This window comes from Lontra canadensis, unplaced genomic scaffold (genome assembly GCF_010015895.1).
Source record: "Lontra canadensis isolate GAN:19392208 unplaced genomic scaffold, GSC_riverotter_1.0 scaffold163, whole genome shotgun sequence".
In the NCBI taxonomy this organism is placed as follows: Eukaryota; Metazoa; Chordata; class Mammalia; order Carnivora; family Mustelidae; genus Lontra; species Lontra canadensis.
The window spans coordinates 1,346,030-1,366,483 of NW_022631157.1; the positions used below are offsets into that span (position 1 = coordinate 1,346,030).

Here is a 20,454-nt window from a genome sequence, read left to right on the forward strand (position 1 = left end):
GCGAGGATATGACAGGCTTCCTCCACCCCCACTTTATTCAGGTCTAATTGACAAATTATAAATTCATTGACAAATGAAACTGAAATATATTTTAAGCATACAATGTGAGGATTTGAGATACATATATATGATTACTGTAATCAAGTTGATTAACACATCCATTGCCTCACGATTTTTTTTTTTTTTGTAGAATGTTTAAGATCTCTTTTGGCAAATTTCAAGTATAAATACAGTATTATTAAATATAGTCACCAGGCTGTACATTAGATCCCCAGAACTCATTCATCCTAAAACTGAGTTTATAACCTTTGACCAACATCTCCTCACACTCCCATCCAACCCCGCAAGCACCATCTATTCTCTACTTCTATGAGTTTGAGTTTTTTGTTTTTGTTTTTGTTTTTTTTTAAGATTTTACTTATTTGACAGAGAGACAGCAAGAGAGGGAACACAAGCAGCGGGAGTGGGAAAGGGAGAAGCAGGCCCCGTTAATGAGCGGGAAGCCTGACCCGGGGCTCAATCCTAGGACCCCAGGATCATGACCTTAGCCGAAGGCAGACGCTTGACCACTGAGCCACTCAGGCACACGTGTTTTGTTTTGTTTTGTTTCCACATATAAGTGATACCATGCAGTATTTGTCTTCTTCTGTCTGGCTAAAAGTGGGCTTTAAAGGATAGACAAACTATTTCAGGGTCACAAAAAAAGAGTGAAGGCATGATAGAATCCATTTCCATCTCTCATTCTCCCCACACCTAGTACATGGGTTCTTATTTCAGTATCTCATTATAATAGTTTTAATGATACTACTACTTGAATGACTTATTTTTTTAAGATTTTATTTATTTATTTGAGAAAGAGAGAGGTAGAGCAAGCACAAGCAGGGGGAGCGGGAGAGGGAGAAGCAGAGTCCCTGCTGAACAGGAAACCCCATTTGGGGCTCCATCCCAGGACCCCAGGATTGTGACCTGAGTGGAAGCAAAGCTTTACCCAGCTGAGCCACCCAGGTGCCCCAATGACAGCGGTATTTAATGATTAACCCAAATCAGTCCTGGGCCTCATGTGGCCCAGTTTGGGGGGGATATTGCATTCACAGAAAGAACCTAGCAATTAAAAATGAAGATAATTCCTATGGACATTATGCCATTTACAACTCACAATCACACTTCATTAAGTCACATGTCCGTGTCCTCTAGGTCCTCTAGGTCTCCAACGGCAGCTGCTAAGGCCCACGCCCTCCTTCCATTTCTTACTATCCACTGCTCTTTTTTTTTTTTTTTTTTAAGATTTTATTTATTTGACAGATCACAAGTACTCAGAGAGAGAGGGGGAAGCAGGCTCTCCACTGAGCACAGAGCCCCCATGCGGGGCTCGATTCCAGAACCCTGGGATCATGACCCCAGAGGAAGGCAGAGGCTTAACCCACTGAGCCACCCTGGGGCTCCCTATCCACTGCTCTTAATGAGGGTCGCATTCAGGAGCACGGAACAGAAACCCGTATGCACATGCGTAAGAAGATGGCGCCTTCCTTTATCTAATGCAGCCAGAACTCCAGGCAGTTCAGGCAGGGATCCCTGCTCTCACCAGCGGCAGGGCCCCTGGCTAACTTTAGCTTTTATCTTTTGCAAAATGGCTGCTTCATCTTGAATCTCTGTTCTCAGTGGGGAGGTAGAAGAATTAAAAACAAAAGCTTCGTGCATGCTAACTGAGTCCCTCTCTTTTCAATCAGGAAAGCAACAGTTTTGTTTTTGTTTTTGTTTTTTTTTAAACTCCATCCAGTAGTTCTCCTTATATCTCATTGGCAGAATCCCATCAACTGGCCAACTTCAGAAGAAAGAGCCTGGGAAGGTGTGGTATTTCATTGATTTTTTTTTTTTTTTTAAGGTTTCATTTATTTGGGAGAGAACGCACAAACAGGGGAGAAGTAGACTCCCCGCTGAGCCGGGAGCCCTATGTCAGGACTTGATTCCAGAACCATGACCTGAGCCAAAGGCAGACACTTACCTGACTGAGCCATCCAGGTATCCCTCATTGATTTTTTTAAAAACGTGGTCACATTGTTCCCTCAGAACAAATTTGGGGGAGAAAGGAAAGAAAGATGGTGTGTGGTTTATCTCTGTCCACCAAAGTGCTCCCTGAACCTTCTCTAACACATGCAAACTCCCCTCTCTTTCCATTGCTGTTCTTTTCTTTCAGGAGTCACATGAATCTTTTCTGTTTCAGCTCTTTGGCTTTTCCTCTCCCCAGCTGGGAAACATCTACTGGATGGATGTTGGGTGCTTCTCCAAGCCCCTTGCAAGCATGATTTTGTTTAACCCTTAGGACGGCCAGGTATTTCTATTACCGTTCCACTTGATAGATGTGGAAAGTGAAGCTTACAGCAGGGAATTAACTTGCTAAAGTCACCAGCTAATAAGAGGTGGTGCTATTATTTGACCCCAGATGTCCTAGGTGAAAACTGTCTCTGAGATGGAGAGTTGTGCCCATGAAGTTCATTGTGAAGTGCCTTCAGTATTAACACCTGGGCAGAGAATGAGAACTCAGGTTTGGCTGGAAGGGGAAGTCAAACTGAGACATAGTTTCAACAAAAGGCTTCAGCCAACCAAAGAGCTTCAGAGCTGAGAAGGCCTTCATAGTACTCCCATCTTAAGATAAAAAGGCCAAGCCATGGGGCTCCTGGGTGGCTCAGTGGGTTAAAGCCTCTGCCTTCGGCTCAGGTCATGATCCTGGGGTCCCGTGTCAGGCTCTCTGCTCAGTGGGGAGCCTGCTTCCTCCTCTCTCTCTGTCTGCCTACCTGTGATATCTATCAAATAAGTAAATAAAATCTTAAAAAAAAAAAAAGGCCAAGCCTTTAAGGACCTACAGAAAGGGGGTGGTTTCCTAGACTGGAAGTGGGCTTTCTTGGGGAGCAGGTATGACCTTGGGTGAGGTGAGTCCTTCCCGGAACAATTCTTACAAGATTCTGGTTGTCTCTTAACCTGGGGAAATGTACACCAGTAAGATTAGTAGGGTTATAGCCCTCCATTAATCATCTTCCTTCTCTACCCTTTGTAGATTCCCCTGACCCTAAGCTAGCATCTCTGCTACTCTCAGTGGCTTTTGTGGTAGGGTGACTTGAACCCACATCCCTTAGAGGGTCTGAGCCCCTCATCACCGTGCTCTTTTCAGATGTAGCTGCTGCACTTGACTATTTACCATCCTAATTGAACAGGGGAGAATCAAGAGATGTCTCAGGGGATCCCCAAACATACTCCTCTCTGCTTCCCACTGTGTAATAGCTCTACCTCTTCCTGATGATCGGAGTCGATTATCCCTGATTAGATGGTGACCCTTTCCTTGCCTGCTGGTGTCTTAGTATGAGCAGCCCAAAGTGACTGGGAGGCAACCATAGTTTAAAGTTTCATGCAATTATTGCTGCAATTATTGTCCCCTCTTGGTAGTGTTCCCCCTCTGGGAACCAGGACCTCTAGACCTGCATAGCCCACAGTTGTGGAGATGGGAAACACAAATTTCCCTGGCGGGTCACTGGGGATAATGTTAACCAGGGCCACCCCTTCTACCTTTCAGCTCCCAGATCCATGAATTCAAACTTTTGGGACCACAGTACTAAATAATTGTCACTGATTAGGGTGTATTCTTTGTCCTGGAGGTTGGTGTGCCATCCTCTCTCAGCTGGGCCTCAGTGGTACCTTCAAATGGCCGTTCCATCACCCCACTGGGCCAGCAGTTCCTGGCTATATTCTATGGTATATTCTAGGACCAATGGATTTCATGGTCATGGGCCCACTGCACACCTGTTTCACTTTAAGGATGTTTCTTTGGTCCAGTGCTATGTTCCATAGGATCCTGTGTCAGTGGATCAAACATTCTGTGGGTCCTTAGAGGTGCTGGCTGAAAACTACCACCAAATTTTGTGGGAAAGGAAGAGCAAATCCATACCCAGAATGTTTCTATTCCAGTCCAGACAAATTACTGTTCCTTCTAGGGTAGAAGAAGTCATTTTGGCATCAACAGCCTGGTTGGTTTCCTGAGGGATGGTGTCCTAGTAGGGTCTTATTTGGTGTCTGTGGCTAGCAGGTTGGGCACTTGGTGGCATCAGTGGCCAGATTAGCCTTGGTGAGTAGGGGCCCACGCTGTTAGGTTCTTGCAAAGTCTCCACCCTTGCCACTCTGGCTCTCTGGGCATGGCACTCTTATCTCTGCATTCTCCTAGGGTTATAAATTTTGGAAAAATTTAGTCTTGGCTACGCGGGGGGGGGGGTGGGCAACTTCAAAAGCTTTTACTTGGCCTTCTCCATTATGCCTGCGCTTATCCCACAGACCAAGGGACAAATTTGAGGCTTTTGCCAACTACCAAGTATGTCTTTTCTAATTATACATTCTGGGAGGGCCAGAGGACTCATTTTCCTATATTCTTGCTGGGAACACAGTCTTCTTTAGTCATCAGGTTCTGGGTCTGAAAACTGGCTAAGATCCAGAAACCAGGCAAGGGACTGTGGCTTTTCACTGGGGCAGGTCCCTCAGTCTCCTCTTCATCCATCCTTGAGTTTTAAAAGGTGTACACTTTGAACCCTGCCAGCCTCCCGTGTCTGCTGCTTCTCAGGATGTGGTGTTCTATTGATTATCCCCATAACTCTCTGCTAGGCGTTATGTCCCCTAAGCTGCCGCTCTAATTGGACCATTCATGACAATGCTGCTTAACCTTGCTTCTGTTGGTTAAGTGTTGCCATCTCGGCTCTCTTTCTTCAAGATCCCATCAAACCTACTGCAGTCTCAGAGCCTAGCTCTGTAACAGAATCACCTGCCATTAGCCCTGGTGCGAAGGGGAGGCACCACTGAGCTCAGTGATGCTGATGTCTCTCTCATTAGCATACTCCTTATTGCTTGCACTAAAGGGCACAATGTAGTCAGCTGGTGGGATGTACATGGTACGTCCACTCTAGCATGCCTACTTCTGAGTCTTTTGCTACCTTCTTCTATTCCCTGCTATGATGGCTCTGGCCTTTCTGTTTTACCTAGTATGGGTCATTGCTTTCTCTTAGCTTCCTGGAAACCTCCTAGTGACCTGTTAGCATTATTTCATGAGAGCTTGCTAGGATTGTAAATACCATAGTACAGGACATGTTCATACCAATAAACTCTGCTTTGTCTAGCATTGTGTTCATCTCCTCCATCCTCCCTCCCCAGTTTAGTACCTGGGGACCCAATCCCGTACATAGGCTCCTGGTTTCTGAAGGTATGTACAGTTAGCAAACTCTTTTAGCTCCTTCACGATAGTGCCTCTCCTTCTTTGGCCAGTCCAGCATCTGCACAGTGGGGTTATTCTGTGACTTGATTTCAGTTACTGGTCTGGCAGACAGGAGGAGAGGGCCAGGAGGATCCTAGGGAGGATGGATGTTGCCTTGTAAGGTTGATACTTTTACATTTTCAAGCAGGGGGAGTAGGGCCCTTCTACGAACCCAGAGTGTTCGGGGCGATATAGGGTTTTAAGGTTTCCAAGTCTATCAACCCAGATGCCTCAAAGTGTCAGGATCCCACTTCTTTCTAACCATGGCACTGATCTTGACATGGAAGACTTGCCGTGGCTGAGAATTCAATCTGTTTGGAGTGCTACTATTCTTAAAATGAAATTCTGGGCCTGATCCTCAGCATTTCTGCCCTCTCCCATCTATATATTCCTGAGGTGACACTCTAGCCTTAGCCTTTACTTTTTTTAAAAAGATTTTATTTATTTATTTGACAGACAGAGATCACAAGTAGACAGGGAGGCAGGCAGAGAGAGGGGCCCGGAAGCAGGCTCCCCACAGAGCAGAGAGCACGATGTGGGGCTCGATCCCAGGAACCCCGGGATCATGACCTGAACCGAAGGCAGAGGCTTTAACCCACTGAGCCACCCAGGTGCCCCTAGCTTTAGCCTTTAATTGGTGATTAAACACCCTCAACTTTTCATTGTCTTACTCCATCAATAGCTGTCCAGTCTTAGAGTTCTTAAATTTCTGTTTCTCCCCTATATAAGAAAGTGCCGGGTAGATGACGTCTACCCGTGCATTCTTGCACTGGTATTATAGCCCATCTATCCCTTCCCACTCCATCCGCATGGCTGACAGTCTTCACAGCTGCATAGCTACAGCATGCGGGGTCCATCAAGGGCTTCACCTGGGGTCTCACTGCCAGGTGGCCAGCAGGTGATTCAGCTCCACTGGACCAGACCACACTCATGGGACTAATTAGGGGAAAACCAGCTCAGAAAGAGAGATTTGCAAGAGGGAAATTTATTCGGTAATACGCTTGGGATCAACACTGTGAAGAACTAAGGGAGCAGAACAAAGCAGAAAGAGAAGGTGAAATAAATTCGATCACAGCAAATCCTCTTCCTGACCCCCTGGGAGCTGATCCCTGATGAGGGCTCTGCGTCTTCATCCTGGGGCTTGTGTCTTCCAGTCATTTGTGCAGTTTCTCCTGAGGCTGGTTGACCTGGCATGAGGTAGCTCTCTTACAAAGGGCAATTTCTGGAAAGGGATTCAGAGGAGAGCTGTGGGTCACTAAGGCTCCCAGCAGCTGGGAAAATGGGTGCTTCAGTTCTGAGGTGCCTGGCCCTCCTTGGGATCCTGGAGGTGTGGGGCATGGGTAGAGTGCAGCAAATGTTCCTGGAACAAGACACTTGGAGACAGAATTGGCAGAGACTGCCCTGTGACCAAGAAACAACAGAGAGCGATGCATTTTATTTTCATTAATTTTACTGTTTTTTATTTAATATACTTGACAAGCGTGGTACCTTTAAAACTATAGCAAACACTAGTAGTCCCCCTGAACACTCTTGTGGTGGACAGTGCAGAACTGGGATGTTAGGACACCATCTAATTCTGTTCTCCACTGAAGCCATGTCTTTCCGCTAGACCACAGTTAGACAAACTGGTGCTCCGTGGGCTACATTCAGATAGCAGATCTATTTCGTTTGGCTGCACAAGGTTTTAAACAATGTGAATTGGCTGCGCTATGTAAAAATGAGAAAAGTTTATATGTAATTCAGATTTCCAGCTTCTCTTGATTAATGGGAAGATCTAGCAACACTGTGTCAATATTCCTGCTTGGCTGTAATTGACTCAAGCTGAGTGACATCTGCCCCTTTAACTGGGTGGGGCAGGGGGCCTGCCCTTCTTAGCTAACCACAGTATCTCTGCATTATCCTCTTTGGCATTCTTGTTTAGAATTCCTGCTGTACTATGTACTGCCTGACACAGAGCATGGTATATATATAATAGGTGCTTGGATGCTCAATATTAGCTCAGCAGAATTGAATGATTTTAATTGGAGAGGAACTTGGAGTGTTAGGAGAAGCTTGGCAGTCAGTGGGGGCAACAGGACAGGAAACGCAGATTAGGATGAATTAGTGAATTAATGCTGGCTGGAGCCTGAGTAAAGCAAGAGCAGAGGGCCAAGGCTTGAAGTTTGAGTGTTCTTGCCCTAGAGTTAGGAATGGGGAATCGGGGAACCAGAAGAGAGGAAAGAAAAGCACAAAGGGACCTCAAGAATGGAATGCCAGTGGAGCCAAGGGAGCTGAGGGTTTAGCCATTTGCATCCAGGCTAGCTAAAATGAGGGGAATAGACAGACAAAGAGCCATGGCAACAAGAAAGTAATTAGGAACTTTCAGAGGAAGCATGAGAAAAGGAAAGGAAGATTGTGGGTCTGGAGGGTTAGCAGTGAAGTGGAGGCATTGGGATACTCTCCGGAGGTATGAGTGAGAGCTTTTTTAGGGGTCTTAGCTGGGAAAGGCATAGATGGATATTCATTTAATATTTATCCTTTTCTTCAATATTGTCACCATCATTTCTGACATCATCTAAAAGAAATCAGTTGGTATTCATGTTGCATCCTTAAATGATGGACTACAGGGGCACCTGAGTAGCTCGGTGGGTTAAGCCTCTGCCTTCAGCCCAGGTCATGATATCAGGGTCCTGGGATCAAGCCCCGCACCGGGCTCTCTGCTTGGTGGGGAGCCTGCTTCTCCCTCCCTCTGCCTGCCTCTCTGCCTATTTGTGATCCCACTCTCTCTGTCAAATAAATAAATAAAATCTTAAAAAAAATGGACTACAGAACGACCTAGACCCTATCCTCTTGTTCTAGTGGAATGAAATATTAATTTTAATATGTATTTTGGACAGTCACCAGCCAGCAAAGATTGGAAACTTCTCTCGTAGATCTCTCTCTGCATGGGATCCTGGTGTAGAGGATTTTTTTGTGGTAATGTAAAGTACTAGTTTTGCTCTGCCTTGTCACCCAGTTACTATCATTCCATGTGGCCTAACTGGCTAATTAGTGTGTGCTCAGAATATCTAAACTCATTTTAAGATTATCCTAAGTAAAGTGTATTGAGGAAGATAAACTTAAAAATAGCTCACTCCAAAGTGCATGTCCAATATAGATAGATCATTGTTTTGGATGTAATCCTCTTCCTGGAAAACCAATTTCGTGACCTATTTCACTTGAAATCATTTCAACTGTGGTTTTAGGGGCATAGGGAATGTCTTTGTTTCTGGAGAGCCACAGCCTATCTCTGTTGTCTTTGGAGTCAAACCACCTGGGTTTGCATCCTGACTACCTACCAACTTCAAGCAAATCTCAGAACCTCCTGTGACCCAGCCTCATCAGTTAGATGAGGGTAATACCTATTGGAAAAGCGCATTGAAAGATTTAAGTGAGATGATGAGCGTTGAATCAGTAATGCATGGGAAGCCCTTAGGGGATCATCGAGGATGGTGCAACATGAACCTATTATCAACTGTGCATTAGTTTTATTAACGTGGGTGCCTATCAGTTCAGCAGAGGAAGTCCGGACTTCATTCCGGAGTCTGAGCACTTTGACTGCCATCGGGTCTAGCAGTGGGATTTAAGAGACCGTTTAAAAAAAAAAAATGAATCTCTCTTGACCTTACTCTTCCTGTTTCTCCCCAGTTTTTACTAGCTTCGAAGGACCCTGAAACATGAGGTTGTGTGCTTTATTTTTTGTGAGAGCTTAAGGCAGAGAGGAACTCTGCACAGCCTCCCCCAGAAGAGCGGCAGAGATCTGCGCGCTGGGAGAAACGCTAGCCCTAGGGCGCCCTAACTTCCAACCCGGGGAGCAATCCAAACCCGGAGGCCGGCGGGGGAGGGGGAGCCTCTTGTGGCGGTGGGGATGCGAGCGGATGCTCCGGGTCAGCTCGGACTCTCCCCGGCTGAACCCAGAACTAGAGTGTAGGTGAGCCCGGCGGCGAAGAGGGACGCACGCCTCCGGGCCCGGAGGAGTTAGGTGACGTCACCTCCAGGAGGACTCGCTTTTTCATTAATGAAACCGGCCTGCACGGACGCATGCGCGGCAGGCCCCCTTCCCTCTCTCTTCCCCCTCCCCTTTCCCAGCCGCGCTCTCAATCTCTAGCTCGCTCGCTCTCCCTCTCCCCGGGCCGTGGAAAGGATCCCACTTCCGGTGGGGTGTCATGGCGGCGTCTCGGACTGTGATGGCTGTGGGGAGACGGCGCTAGTGGGGAGAGCGACCAAGAGGCCCCCTCCCCTCCCCGGGTCCCCCTCCCCCGTCCCCCTTCCCCCTGCCTCCTCGCCAACGCCCCCTTCCCCTGTCCCCCTCCCGGCTTGGCGCAGGCCCCCCATCCCCACCCCCGTGGGAACGTTCGGAGCCTGCACTCCTCAGACCCTCTCCTCGCCTCTGCCCTCACCTCGGCCCCCGCTCCCCGCCCTCTTCCCGGCCCTGGGCGCCGGCCGGCCCGTCCCTCCGCCGCCCCCCGGCCGCGGGGAGGACATGGCCGCGCACAGGCCGGTGGAATGGGTCCAGGCCGTGGTCAGCCGCTTCGACGAGCAGGTAACGGGCCCGTGGCAGGCGGGAGGTGGGAGCGAAGTGGGGGTGGGGGCGTAGTGGGTGAGGGGAGGAAGGAGCAGCCGCCTCCCCCGCGGCTGCCTCGGGCTCTGTAGGAAAGGAATGGGGGAACCAGAGGGGGTGGCCTAGGGGGGAGGTGCGGGGAAGGAGGGGACGGCTGGTAGCTCGGGCTCCCCTTCCCTCTTAAGTCGAGGGGTGGGGCCTTTTACCTGACCACCCCTCGGACCCTCCATCCCCTTTATCCCATCCCTTCCGCTTGCTAATGAGGATGAGCGACCTGGGGGCGCTTTCAGGGGCTCTCCATCTGGACCTAATCATCCCCCCCTTTATTTTTTGAACGAAGGTGGGTAACGTTTAGGGGTTTCCCCTTATCTCAGTGGACCTCCAAACTGGGGGTAGCTGAAGGAACCCCCAGGCTTGTCGTGTGTACCCCCAATAGGAGAACGATAACATCCCGCCCCTCCCCCCAGTTTCTTCAGCTTCCTCTCTTGGACGGGGAAGAGTAGAAGAAAGCAGGGAAAGCACAGGTTTTCTTACTTTCTGCTCCCTTGTCTCTGCCTGCCCCGAGAGCTCCAAGTGCACACACACTGCACATCTTTTTTGGTACCCCACATGGGCGTCCCCCCCCCCCGAATATCCTGATGAGACAAGACTGGCATTTACATTGCCGTTGTAGTAGAAACCATGGTTCTCTTTCCCTTCTGCTTCGGAAATATCTTTCCTTTTCTTCTCCCTTAGTAATTGCAGTTTCGCCCTTTATTTTGCCAGCGGTCTGAGAATGTGAATTTGGTTTTCTTGAGTGAGAATCTTGGAGAGTAAGGGGAGAAGGGTGAAAGGAAAAGTGGGAAACTGCATTTGAGTCCGTGACAACAGAGAGCAGGGACCGCTGGGATGTGGTCCTGGAACCTATAATTCTGCTAGTGTTTTGTTGTTGTTTTTAACTCTCACCTCTTGGTTGACAAGAGAACTTTCATTGAGAATATTTGGGGTGGAAAAAAATAAGTTTCATGGCTTGGGGAGGTGCCTTTTTATTCCCTGAGCTTCACACACTGATTCCTGGGACTGATCAGAATGAATGCACATGAAGCCTTTTGTCAGTGGGAATTAGTTTAACTTTGTGTTGCTGTAGGTAGTTGGATGGTTTAAAGGGATGCTTTTTGCAGCTGCAGTTCTACCCTGGGCTTCCTCTGATGAGGGAGCTGTTTAAGATTGAATCCATCTATTTTGTTTACTGGGTACAGTCTTAAAAGTGATCATGAGAACTGAATGGAGCCGGGAGGAGGGCTCTGCTTTTATTGGATCCACAAACATTTCCTTACAGGACTCATAGTGTTTCTGACCTGTCTGAACGATACTTGGGAATAGGAAGCAGGATTGAGAAGAAATTGGAAAAGAAAGGACAGAGATAAAGTAGAATTACAAAGCTGTCTGGAGCTTGCAGGAGTTGTCTCCCCCATTCTTCTTCTAGACCAAAAAGCATCTAAACCAAGTGTACTACTAATCTATCTGAGGAAGTAAGATGTTACTGCATTAGGTTGTGTTATTGATAGAGCATTAGATTAAAAACTTGAGAGAAAAGACTTTCTCTGTGTAATCTTGAAAAGGATTTAAAAAGGACATGGAAGAACCCCAAAGCTGAACCTTGTGGACAGCATAATCTGGATGCAGGAATTTGAAGGATTCACACCATCATTGTTGTTCTCCAATTTTTTTTTTTTTTTAACGATTTTTATCTATTTGAGAGAGAGACAGTGAGAGAGAGCATGAGAGGGGAGAAGGTCAGAGGGAGAAGCAGACACCCCGAAGAGCTGGGATCCCGATGCAGGACTCAATTCTGGGATTCCAGGATCATGACCCGAACTAGCCGCCCAACTAACTGAGCCACCTAGGCGCCCTCTAATTTTTTTATTTAATAATTTTTTCCCAGTTTTTAAACTTTATTTCTTCTTACCTGTTGCTCTCTAGGCTTATCTGCCACATACAAAAAAGATAGCTTTCTAAATTTTAAAAGAAGAATGATTTGATTATATTATATTATATACGTAATGCAAGTAAATATTTCCTTCTTTTTGTCTCCAGTGTTAAAGGACCTTAGGCTTTGTTGTTTGCCTTGTTATGAATATTGTGGGATCAAACCCACCACCATCTGTTAAAAATTAAGAACTTAAGAGTTTTCAACGGAAGCATTTTTTTAAAAATATATTCCTTATGTTGTAATTAAGAGAAAGATACATAGGGCAAATTATTCCTTACATTTTTCTCTTACAAGGTTAAATAAAGCCCTCCGACTGTGATACAAAAGTATAAGGGTTTTCAGTGTTTAATATAAGGTACTTTTTGTATACTTTCACTTACTATAGAAGTAATAAATATTTAATTCAGATAGAGTTTACCTTGAGGTTGGAAAGTGAGAAAACTGAGGCACAGATGTATTAAATGACTTTCCAAGGTCTCATAGCAGACCTAATAATAAGAGCCTAGTATGGGAAGTATCACATGCTGCACAATCAGGAATACTTTTTCTGAAAAGTATCTCGTAGGGTTTGTTTTAATAACCCAATAAGTATAGTTAAGAGAGAAGAGTTTACATTTTTATTGAGGGGAAAGAAAGCTCTGCATGTAGTAAGAGGTATTTATTATAAGAGTCTTAAATGTTTCAGCGATTTCTAAAAGTTTTAAGTTTGGGATATGTTGTCTGTATTTTGTTTCACTGGGTCCAGAGGGATTCAGGCTGCTGCTTATTACAGCTAAGATGTGTGTGTTGAGCCAGAGAGCATGTGCAAGTCTAAAGGTAGCAACTCTGTTTATGATTGAATTGATGTTTTGGTTGGCCTGATACTTATGGTGATTGAAGCAGAAATGCATTGCTAGCCACTGCTGATAATGTCTTGTACTCTGATGGGTATTGCTTGGCAACTTGATGCGGTAGACCCAGTTAAAAGAAGTGGTAGTGTTCCATCTTGATGTTTTGAGCTTAAGTCCTCATTTCCAGGGGGGTAAAATGAAATTGCTGTAACCTGCTAGTTTTGCACCTAAACGTAGTATTTGTGGCCTAAGTTGAATGATTCTTATCAATTTTAAAACGTAATTACCTCCTTGATTAGGGATATGGCAGTTGCAAAGGTGGAAGGCCAGGAAGTTTAATGAATGTATCAGTTATATCTTTTCCTTCTCTGTGACCTCCCTTTATGGTGCTGAATAGTACGTTTCTAAATTGAAATTGGCAAATTTTAGGTATATAGCTCTAAATTGTGGCTTATTAGGTTACTTAAATTAGAGAAAACCTTGTTACATGCTCCACCTAGCTCTGTGTGCCTCCCCCCCATTTGTAGGACTTTGTTTCTCTCTCTCTCTCTCTTCTCTCTCTCTTTTTTTTTTTTCCTGAAGATTTATTTATTTGTGAGAGAGAGGAAGTGAGGTGGGGGAGGGGCAAAGGGAGAGGGAGAGAATCTCAAGCCAACTGCCTTCTGAGGGTGGAGCCTGCTGCTGGGCTTGATCTCAGTACCCCGAGATTATAACCTGAGCCAAAATCAAGAGTCGGATGCTCAACCGAATGAGCCACCTAGGCACCCCAGTAGGACCTTGTTTCTGAAAGGGCACATAAGAAAACTTGTGGTTATTTGAAGATGTTTTTCTTTTTTATAAGAAATTGAAAAAGTATCCTGAAATGATTTGTCATAATTATATTCATTTAAGCATTTATATTTTCCCTATCTGGTCAAGTAAAAAGGGTATATAATACTCTCTCCTATTTTTTTTTTTTTTTTGAAGATTTTATTTATTTATTTGACAGAGATCACAAGTAGTCAGAGAGGCAGGCAGAGAGAGATGGGGAGAAGCAGGCTCCCTGCCAGGGAGAAGCAGGCTCCCTGCCGAGCAGAGAGCCCGATGTGGGGCTGGATCCCAGGATCCTGAGATCATGGCTTGAGCTAAAGGCAGAGGCTTTAACCCACTGAGCCACCCAGGAGCCCAGACACTCTCTCCTATTTTTAACAGCATATCAGAATAAACTCTGATTTTTTATTTGAAATAATAGCATATTATAAATTGAATGCTAATTGGAATGCCCTTTGAATATGTGGTATAAAACATATGTGGTATAAAATGATTGGCAAGGGGCACCTGGGTGGCTTAGTCGGTTAAGCTCTGACTCTTGATTTTGGCTTAGGTCATGATCTCAGGGTCCTGGGATTGAGCCCCATATCCAGCTCCACATTCAAGTGGAGAGTCTGCTTGAGGCTTTTCTCTCTCTCTCCCCTTCTGCCCCTCCTCCGCCTCACTTGCATGTGCACATGCATGCTCTCTCTCTCTCTCTATCATAAATAAATAAATCCTAAAAATGATGAACAAAAATAATTAGTCTTTGAGGTTATAAACCACATGTTAATTGGTAAATAGATTTGTAAAACTTTGAAGCTGTTTTGGATTAAAAAGAAAAACAAAAGCCTTCCTAGCCTAGTCTTGTTCTTAAAGCCTTGTCTGCCATTTTTATAAGGCCTTAAAAGCAGTTGAAAATGAATACTTTTTTAGTGAGGGGTATTTTATGGTGAGGAAAATATGCTTATTCTTTATTCTGGAACTAATTTTTAATTACTTTTTTAAAGATTTTATTTGAGAGCGAGAGAGAACGAGCGTGAGCAGTGGGGATAGGGGCAGAGAGAAAGGGAGAAACAGTTTCCCTGTTGACTGGGAAGATGATATGGGGCTTGATCCCAGGACCCCAGGATCATGACCTGAGCCAAAGGCAGAGGCTTAACCCACTAAGCCACCCAGGTGCCCCTGGAACTCATATTTTTAAAAAAATTTCTTCCCACTGGTCCTCAATTAGTTCTTTATGCTCCCTCACTCCCTTCACCTTATCTAGCATCTAATTTAACTTTTCTTTATGTGAGTGCCTTCCTTTTTGCCTTCAAACTTACTAAGATTTCTTTTCTCAAACATTTACTTGGTCCTGTAGCTTTCTCTCAGTGGCTTTTTTTTTTTTTTTTCTTTCCTTCTCCTTTGTTGCCAATTACCTGCTGCCCCTGCTGTTTATCCACCCATTTCCTTTATAGCTGAAAACTAGCTTCTGCCTCTGCTTTCCTTCTGGATTGCTGCTTTCTTGAAAGTGATTCCTTCTGGCAAAACGTAGTGGTTTTTCTCAACGGTAGTGCCGCTGTGGTATTATGTTACCTCTGGAAACCAGTATTCTGGAATTCCTAGGAAAACAGTACTGTTGGGGCACCTGGGTGGCTCAGTGGGTTAAGCCTCTGCTTTCGGCTCAGGTCATGCTCTCAGGGTCCTGGGATCGAGCCCCACATCGGGCTCTCTGCTCAGCGGAGAGCCTGCTTCCTCCTCTCTTTGCCTGCCTCTCTGCCTACTTGTGATCTCTCCCTCTGTCAAATAAATAAATAAAATCTTAAAAAAAAAAAAAAAGAAAGAAAACAGTATTGTTTTGTATGTATGCTTGCAGAACCTTATATATTAATGTGCTCATCGATCTTTGGATAGATTTGCTTTCTCTGTTGTACTGTGCTGCCTATCACTGAACCAGGGTTCCTAAGTGGGGTCTGAGTTTTGTTCTCCTCTTTACTACCTCTGTCCTTAGGCCAGAGCTTAGATCTCTGTGGAGCCTAGATTTTCCTCATCTGTCAGAAAAGAATCAACTAGAAAATCTCTGAGGTTCTCTTACCTAGTTTAAATATTCGATGATTTTAGCAGCATATCCCCATGCCATAAGAGTCCATTGGGAGCTGACTCCACTTAATTTACCACACTATTTCTCATTATGCCTCAGCATGCACCTATGTCCTAGACAGGTTGACTCAGTTTCTTCTGTATATATCATGCTTATTCCAGCCTCTGTTGATGCCAGCCCCTGCCTGAATGCTTTTGTTCCTCCTCTGTGCTTTTAAAATTCCTATCCATCTTTCAATGTTCAGCTTAAGCTTCATTTTCCCCCATGAAGTCTTTTTGGATTAAACTCACTGCAGTCTCATTTCTTGGTGTGTTTGTCACCTGGGGTTTCTCCCTTCAGGAGGGTCGGTTGAACACAGCTTAGTATTTGCTCTTCTCTTTTTGTCAAATAGAATGTAAACTTTCTAAAAAGAAAGAAGCCTCTATTAGAATTCTCATATAGTCACCCCAGGGCCTTTGTAGTTATGAGCATATGGTGTGTCATTGGTGGAATGTTTTGTATATGATTCCTGGTTGAAAGGTTTATTGTCTAAAAGGAGTTGGGATTTTGGCTTTTAAATGGAAATAACTGAATTTAAGGTAGTGTTTGTAATAGCTTAGGTCTTAAATGATATTTTAGTCATGAATAGTTTTTTTTTTTTAAGATCTAGCTTTGAGGAACTTGCACATATTTATATTTCTTCCCACAGAACTAACATGTTTTATGAATCAAGTTTCAGATCTGGTTAACTACCTTTGTGGTCTTGGATTTGTCATTTACTTTTAGTGGTAAGTCTCTACATAAGGAAATTTTTTGCAGTAGTGTAATAGGATAATGACTGCAGAGAGCTTTGAAAAATCTGAAAGTATTTAAATGTAAGATTGACACATTTTCTTTACAGTTTATTGACTACTGTGTTTTCACTAAATAAGGTAGATTGACTGGTCTCTGGATATTACCTAGAAATGTACATGAACTGATTGTATGCCTTACTGTAGCATTCATTGATAAATAGGGTACTGAGTGCCATCCTTATGTAGCATATCATGGATGTCTGTAATTGATTTTTTCTTGCTTTATCATCTAATTTATAGCAAATGTATTATATCGCTCCTCAAGTTTGGGGCCTTTCATATAAAAGTGTCATAAGGTATTGTGTGAATTTGGCCAGCAATATTGTTACATTTTGTTTCATCTTAGTTTTTAAGGTTTTTTTTTTTTTTTTAAATTTTATTTATTTATTTGGGCAGGTGGAAGAGACTGAGGGAAAGTCAGAGAGGGAAAGGGGGAGGCATATTCCTAGTACCCTGGGGTCATGACCTCAGCTGAAGGCAGCCACTTAACCAACTGAACCACCCAGGCACCTCTGATTTTAACTATTCTTAATATGTGACATTTTGAACAATAGAAAATTAGGTTCTTAAATCCACTTCCTCCTCTTTTATTATTATTATTTTTTGATGTGTTTAGCATGGAGAATTTTGTGCTTTTAGAAAAGGTTAATGATCTATTACAATACGGTAGTGCCTTATTTTTACATCTTTTCTTTGGATTACTGAGGCTGCTGTGGGGCATTTTTTGGTTTAGTCTTCAAATTTCATGTTTTGGGGTTCCATGTAGACTCTGTATTGTTGCATTTTAACAACACGCTTTTAAGGGTGAACAGTGTATTAATTAAGAACATATATTTTGCCAATGTGTTCCTTTAGCTTCAGTCTGTTCTTCATTGGGAGTTATGTGTGTGTGTCAGACCAGGGACAGGAGGTATAAGAAAGCTTGTGGGTTTTTGTTTGTTTGTTTGTTTGTTTGTTTGTTTTTTAAAGGAAGTTTAAGGAGAATATTCATAGAAATAGAAGGGAAGGTTTGTGGGGAGGTTAGCTTAAACTGTTAGAAGGCTTAGAATCAATACTGAAGTAGAATATGGGCATCTTAAGCTCTTTCTTTGCAGAGGATTGACTTGTATTTATAAAAGCATTGGCTTATTTTATCTGAGATCTTTTAGAATACCCCATTTTCTTGCAGGTGAAGAGGGAAAGATGAGACAAAGTTTGTTCTGACCTTGAAAAGACAAGTTAACATGTTTTACATTGTAGCTGACTGTGAATTAAAGTTTCAGCAATCTGTAAAATTCTGTATCATACTAGGTCCCAGAGCCTTGCACAAACAGAGCACTCTGAGAGGCTGTGCTGAAGAAAATTTTAACTGGTAGAATATGAATAACTGGAATTGGTAGTGCCCTCATTGAAGTCTCTTAAGGTGCAGTTCAGTAGACTGCCTGTCTGACCACTTCAAATATCCTATGCCAGTGATACATAGTTACATTCTTGAGTTCTCTTGAGAGTGGCTTTCCAGCCATTGACTTTATCATCAAAAGAACTTCTGTTGCAACAAGAAAGCTCTAAGCTAATATGGAATCCCATCCTATTATGATGAATTGGAATTATTCTCTAAACCTATATGTATTTATTTATTTTTTACTATAAATGGCACTAATTACTTTGAAGTAGCAATAACTTGAGGTGCAAACTTCCAGATTGCATATTTTCTTTTTTTTTTTTTTTTTTAAGATTTTATTTATTTATTTATTTGACAGAGATCACAAGTATGCAGAGAGGCAGGCAGAGAGAGAGGAGGAAGCAGGCTCCCTGCTGAGCAGAGAGCCGGATGCTGCGGGGCTCAAGCTCAGGACTCTGGGATCATGACCTGAGCTGAAGGCAGAGGCTTTAACCCACTGAGCCACCCAGGCACCCTGCATATTTTCTTTAAACCACAGGTTGGCTCTCTTTTGGTTTGACTTAGGATTGCCACTACAGTCTACAAGCTGTTGCCTGCCCCTATTCATATTTTATAGCTTTGACTGTCTTATCCTATTGAATTTCAGAGAACTTACTTAACTTTTCCTGATGAAATCCTTTCCCCTTCACTTCACCTTCCCCAAGCAGGGTTGCATATCTAGTGTAAGAGGCATGAAGTTAATTGAGTAAATAGCAAGACTTTTTAGGAATATATTTTAAAGGTTTTTTACCTAACTTATTTTTAATTATAGTTTTATACTATGTATAAAGATCATGACCTTATGGGTCATTACCGCTCATAACAATCTCCAGTGACCCTTTTCACTTAAATTGTTGACAGCTTTCCTTGGGTAGTCTTCATAGTAATTTGGGTATGAGAAAACAACCTAACCACCTCAAATTTGTGATAACAGTAAACTAGGTAGTAAAACAACAACAACAACAACAACAACAAACAAACAAAAAAACCCAGAAAAGAACTTTTTATTATATAGCTTTCAGGGTGGCCTCGGACCAGTTACCTCTCTGAACTTCAGTTTTTTTATGTTTTCATCTGTAAAATGAGGATAATAGCTCTCTACTCATATTATGGGCTTGTTTAGTATCTTAGTTGTGAATCTTTTACATGAAAGGAAGCTGTAAATAGTCATAAAAATGTATTACTGTGATTATCTTCTGGTGCAGTAGTTTTTCTATCCCTTCTTTATAGTTTGATTTGTATAGTTTGGTATTATTTGGTATAGTTTGGTATTGTGATTGCACGAGAAAAAAATAACTAGATATCCAGAGCAACTTGTCCACAATCATATGACATATAATTAATTGAGTTAAAACTAGAGTGTGGGTGTTAATCCTCAGAGCAGTAACTTTTCAATAAAGCTTTACAAAAAAGGTCTAAATTTTTTGAACAGATAGCACAAATATGTAAAGTGAGGAATGTATTATTGCTTCTCCACTCAAAGATGAGTTGTTAACATTTTACCCTTTATGTTCATATGAGTGTATCTGGAAATCTTTTAATACATCTGGTCATATGTTAGAAATAGACATAACTAGACATACATTTTAAACATATCTTTGATTTCATTATTTATCATTCTTTTCACCTTATCAAAGCTTCTTTGGCTGTTAGGAGAAGTTGTAAAATTGTCCCCCACCCTCCTTTTTTTTTAGATTTTATTTATCTGTGAGAGACAGAGAGAGTGTGAGAGCAAGCATGCATGTGAGTGCACAAGAGAACATGGGGGCAGGGCGGTGAGGAGCAAAGGGAGAGAGACAAGCAGACTCTGCCCTGGGTGCGGAGCCTGACTTGGAGCTGCATCTCACAACCTTGAGATCGTGACCTGTGCCAAGATCAAGAGTCAGATGCTTAACTGACTGAGTCCCTCAGGCACACCAAAATTGTTCCCCTTTTATTATAAATATTGCATTATCCTCACTATAGATTTTTAGGTGAAGAGAGTTGAATTCTGAAGGTGAGAGAATAGAATTTGTTAGAATACCAACAAGAATGTACAATTATAAATATGAAACTATGTATTTCATTTTTTTCTCTTGGCCTTTTACTGTCCAGTTTTATAAAACTGGTTTTCATACTCTAAGAACACTCCATTAAGGATTTGATTAAATCTGAGGCAACTCTTTAAACTTTGGTAATATTTGAGTATTTTATCCTATCAGATTCTTGGGTATTTGTTTATTTATTTTTTTTAACTTGGTATGTACACGTTTTTTAGCCCCCGCCCTCCCTGCCGTGCAATGTCATCCTGACTTTTGAAATATCTTTTCAACCTCCATCTCAGCCCAGGGCTGGGAAAATATTTCTCGTATTCTCCAGGCAGGTCTTCCTTTTGGGTAATGGACTGAAGTGGTGGTAGTGGTGGGGGGGGGGCATTTGTATTTCCTGTTATGTTTCAGTTTTTGGCCTCTAATAACTGAATTTGCAAGTAGAGAATGGAAGAAGTAGGTTTTGTTTTGGTCAAATGTTGGCAACAAAGATCAATGAAGACCTGTGCTTTGGTTTCTGCCCTGACTCAATTGCCTTGTGGTATATAACTCTAAATTCTGAGTTGTTTCATTATCTGTAAAACAGGAGAAATAGGATCTGACAGTCTAAAACTTTTATAATTCTTAAAATGGATTC

General features: G+C 43.2%; 1 protein-coding gene across 7 annotated transcripts in view; it reads left to right on the top strand.

The window, feature by feature from the left end:
* Positions 1 to 9,395: 9,395 nt before the first annotated feature.
* NF1 (neurofibromin 1) overlaps positions 9,396 to 20,454 on the top strand; it is a 252,162-nt gene continuing 241,103 nt past the window's right edge. For 5 of the 7 annotated variants that reach the window (XM_032845416.1, XM_032845419.1, XM_032845417.1 and 2 more), the window contains exon 1: positions 9,397 to 9,845. In XM_032845416.1, the coding sequence (XP_032701307.1) occupies positions 9,786 to 9,845 (60 nt within the window). In that variant the 5' untranslated portion in view covers positions 9,397 to 9,785. Of the gene's footprint in view, positions 9,846 to 20,454 lie in introns of all 7 variants that reach the window. The other 2 variants (XM_032845423.1, XM_032845422.1) reach the window with 1 other exon arrangement.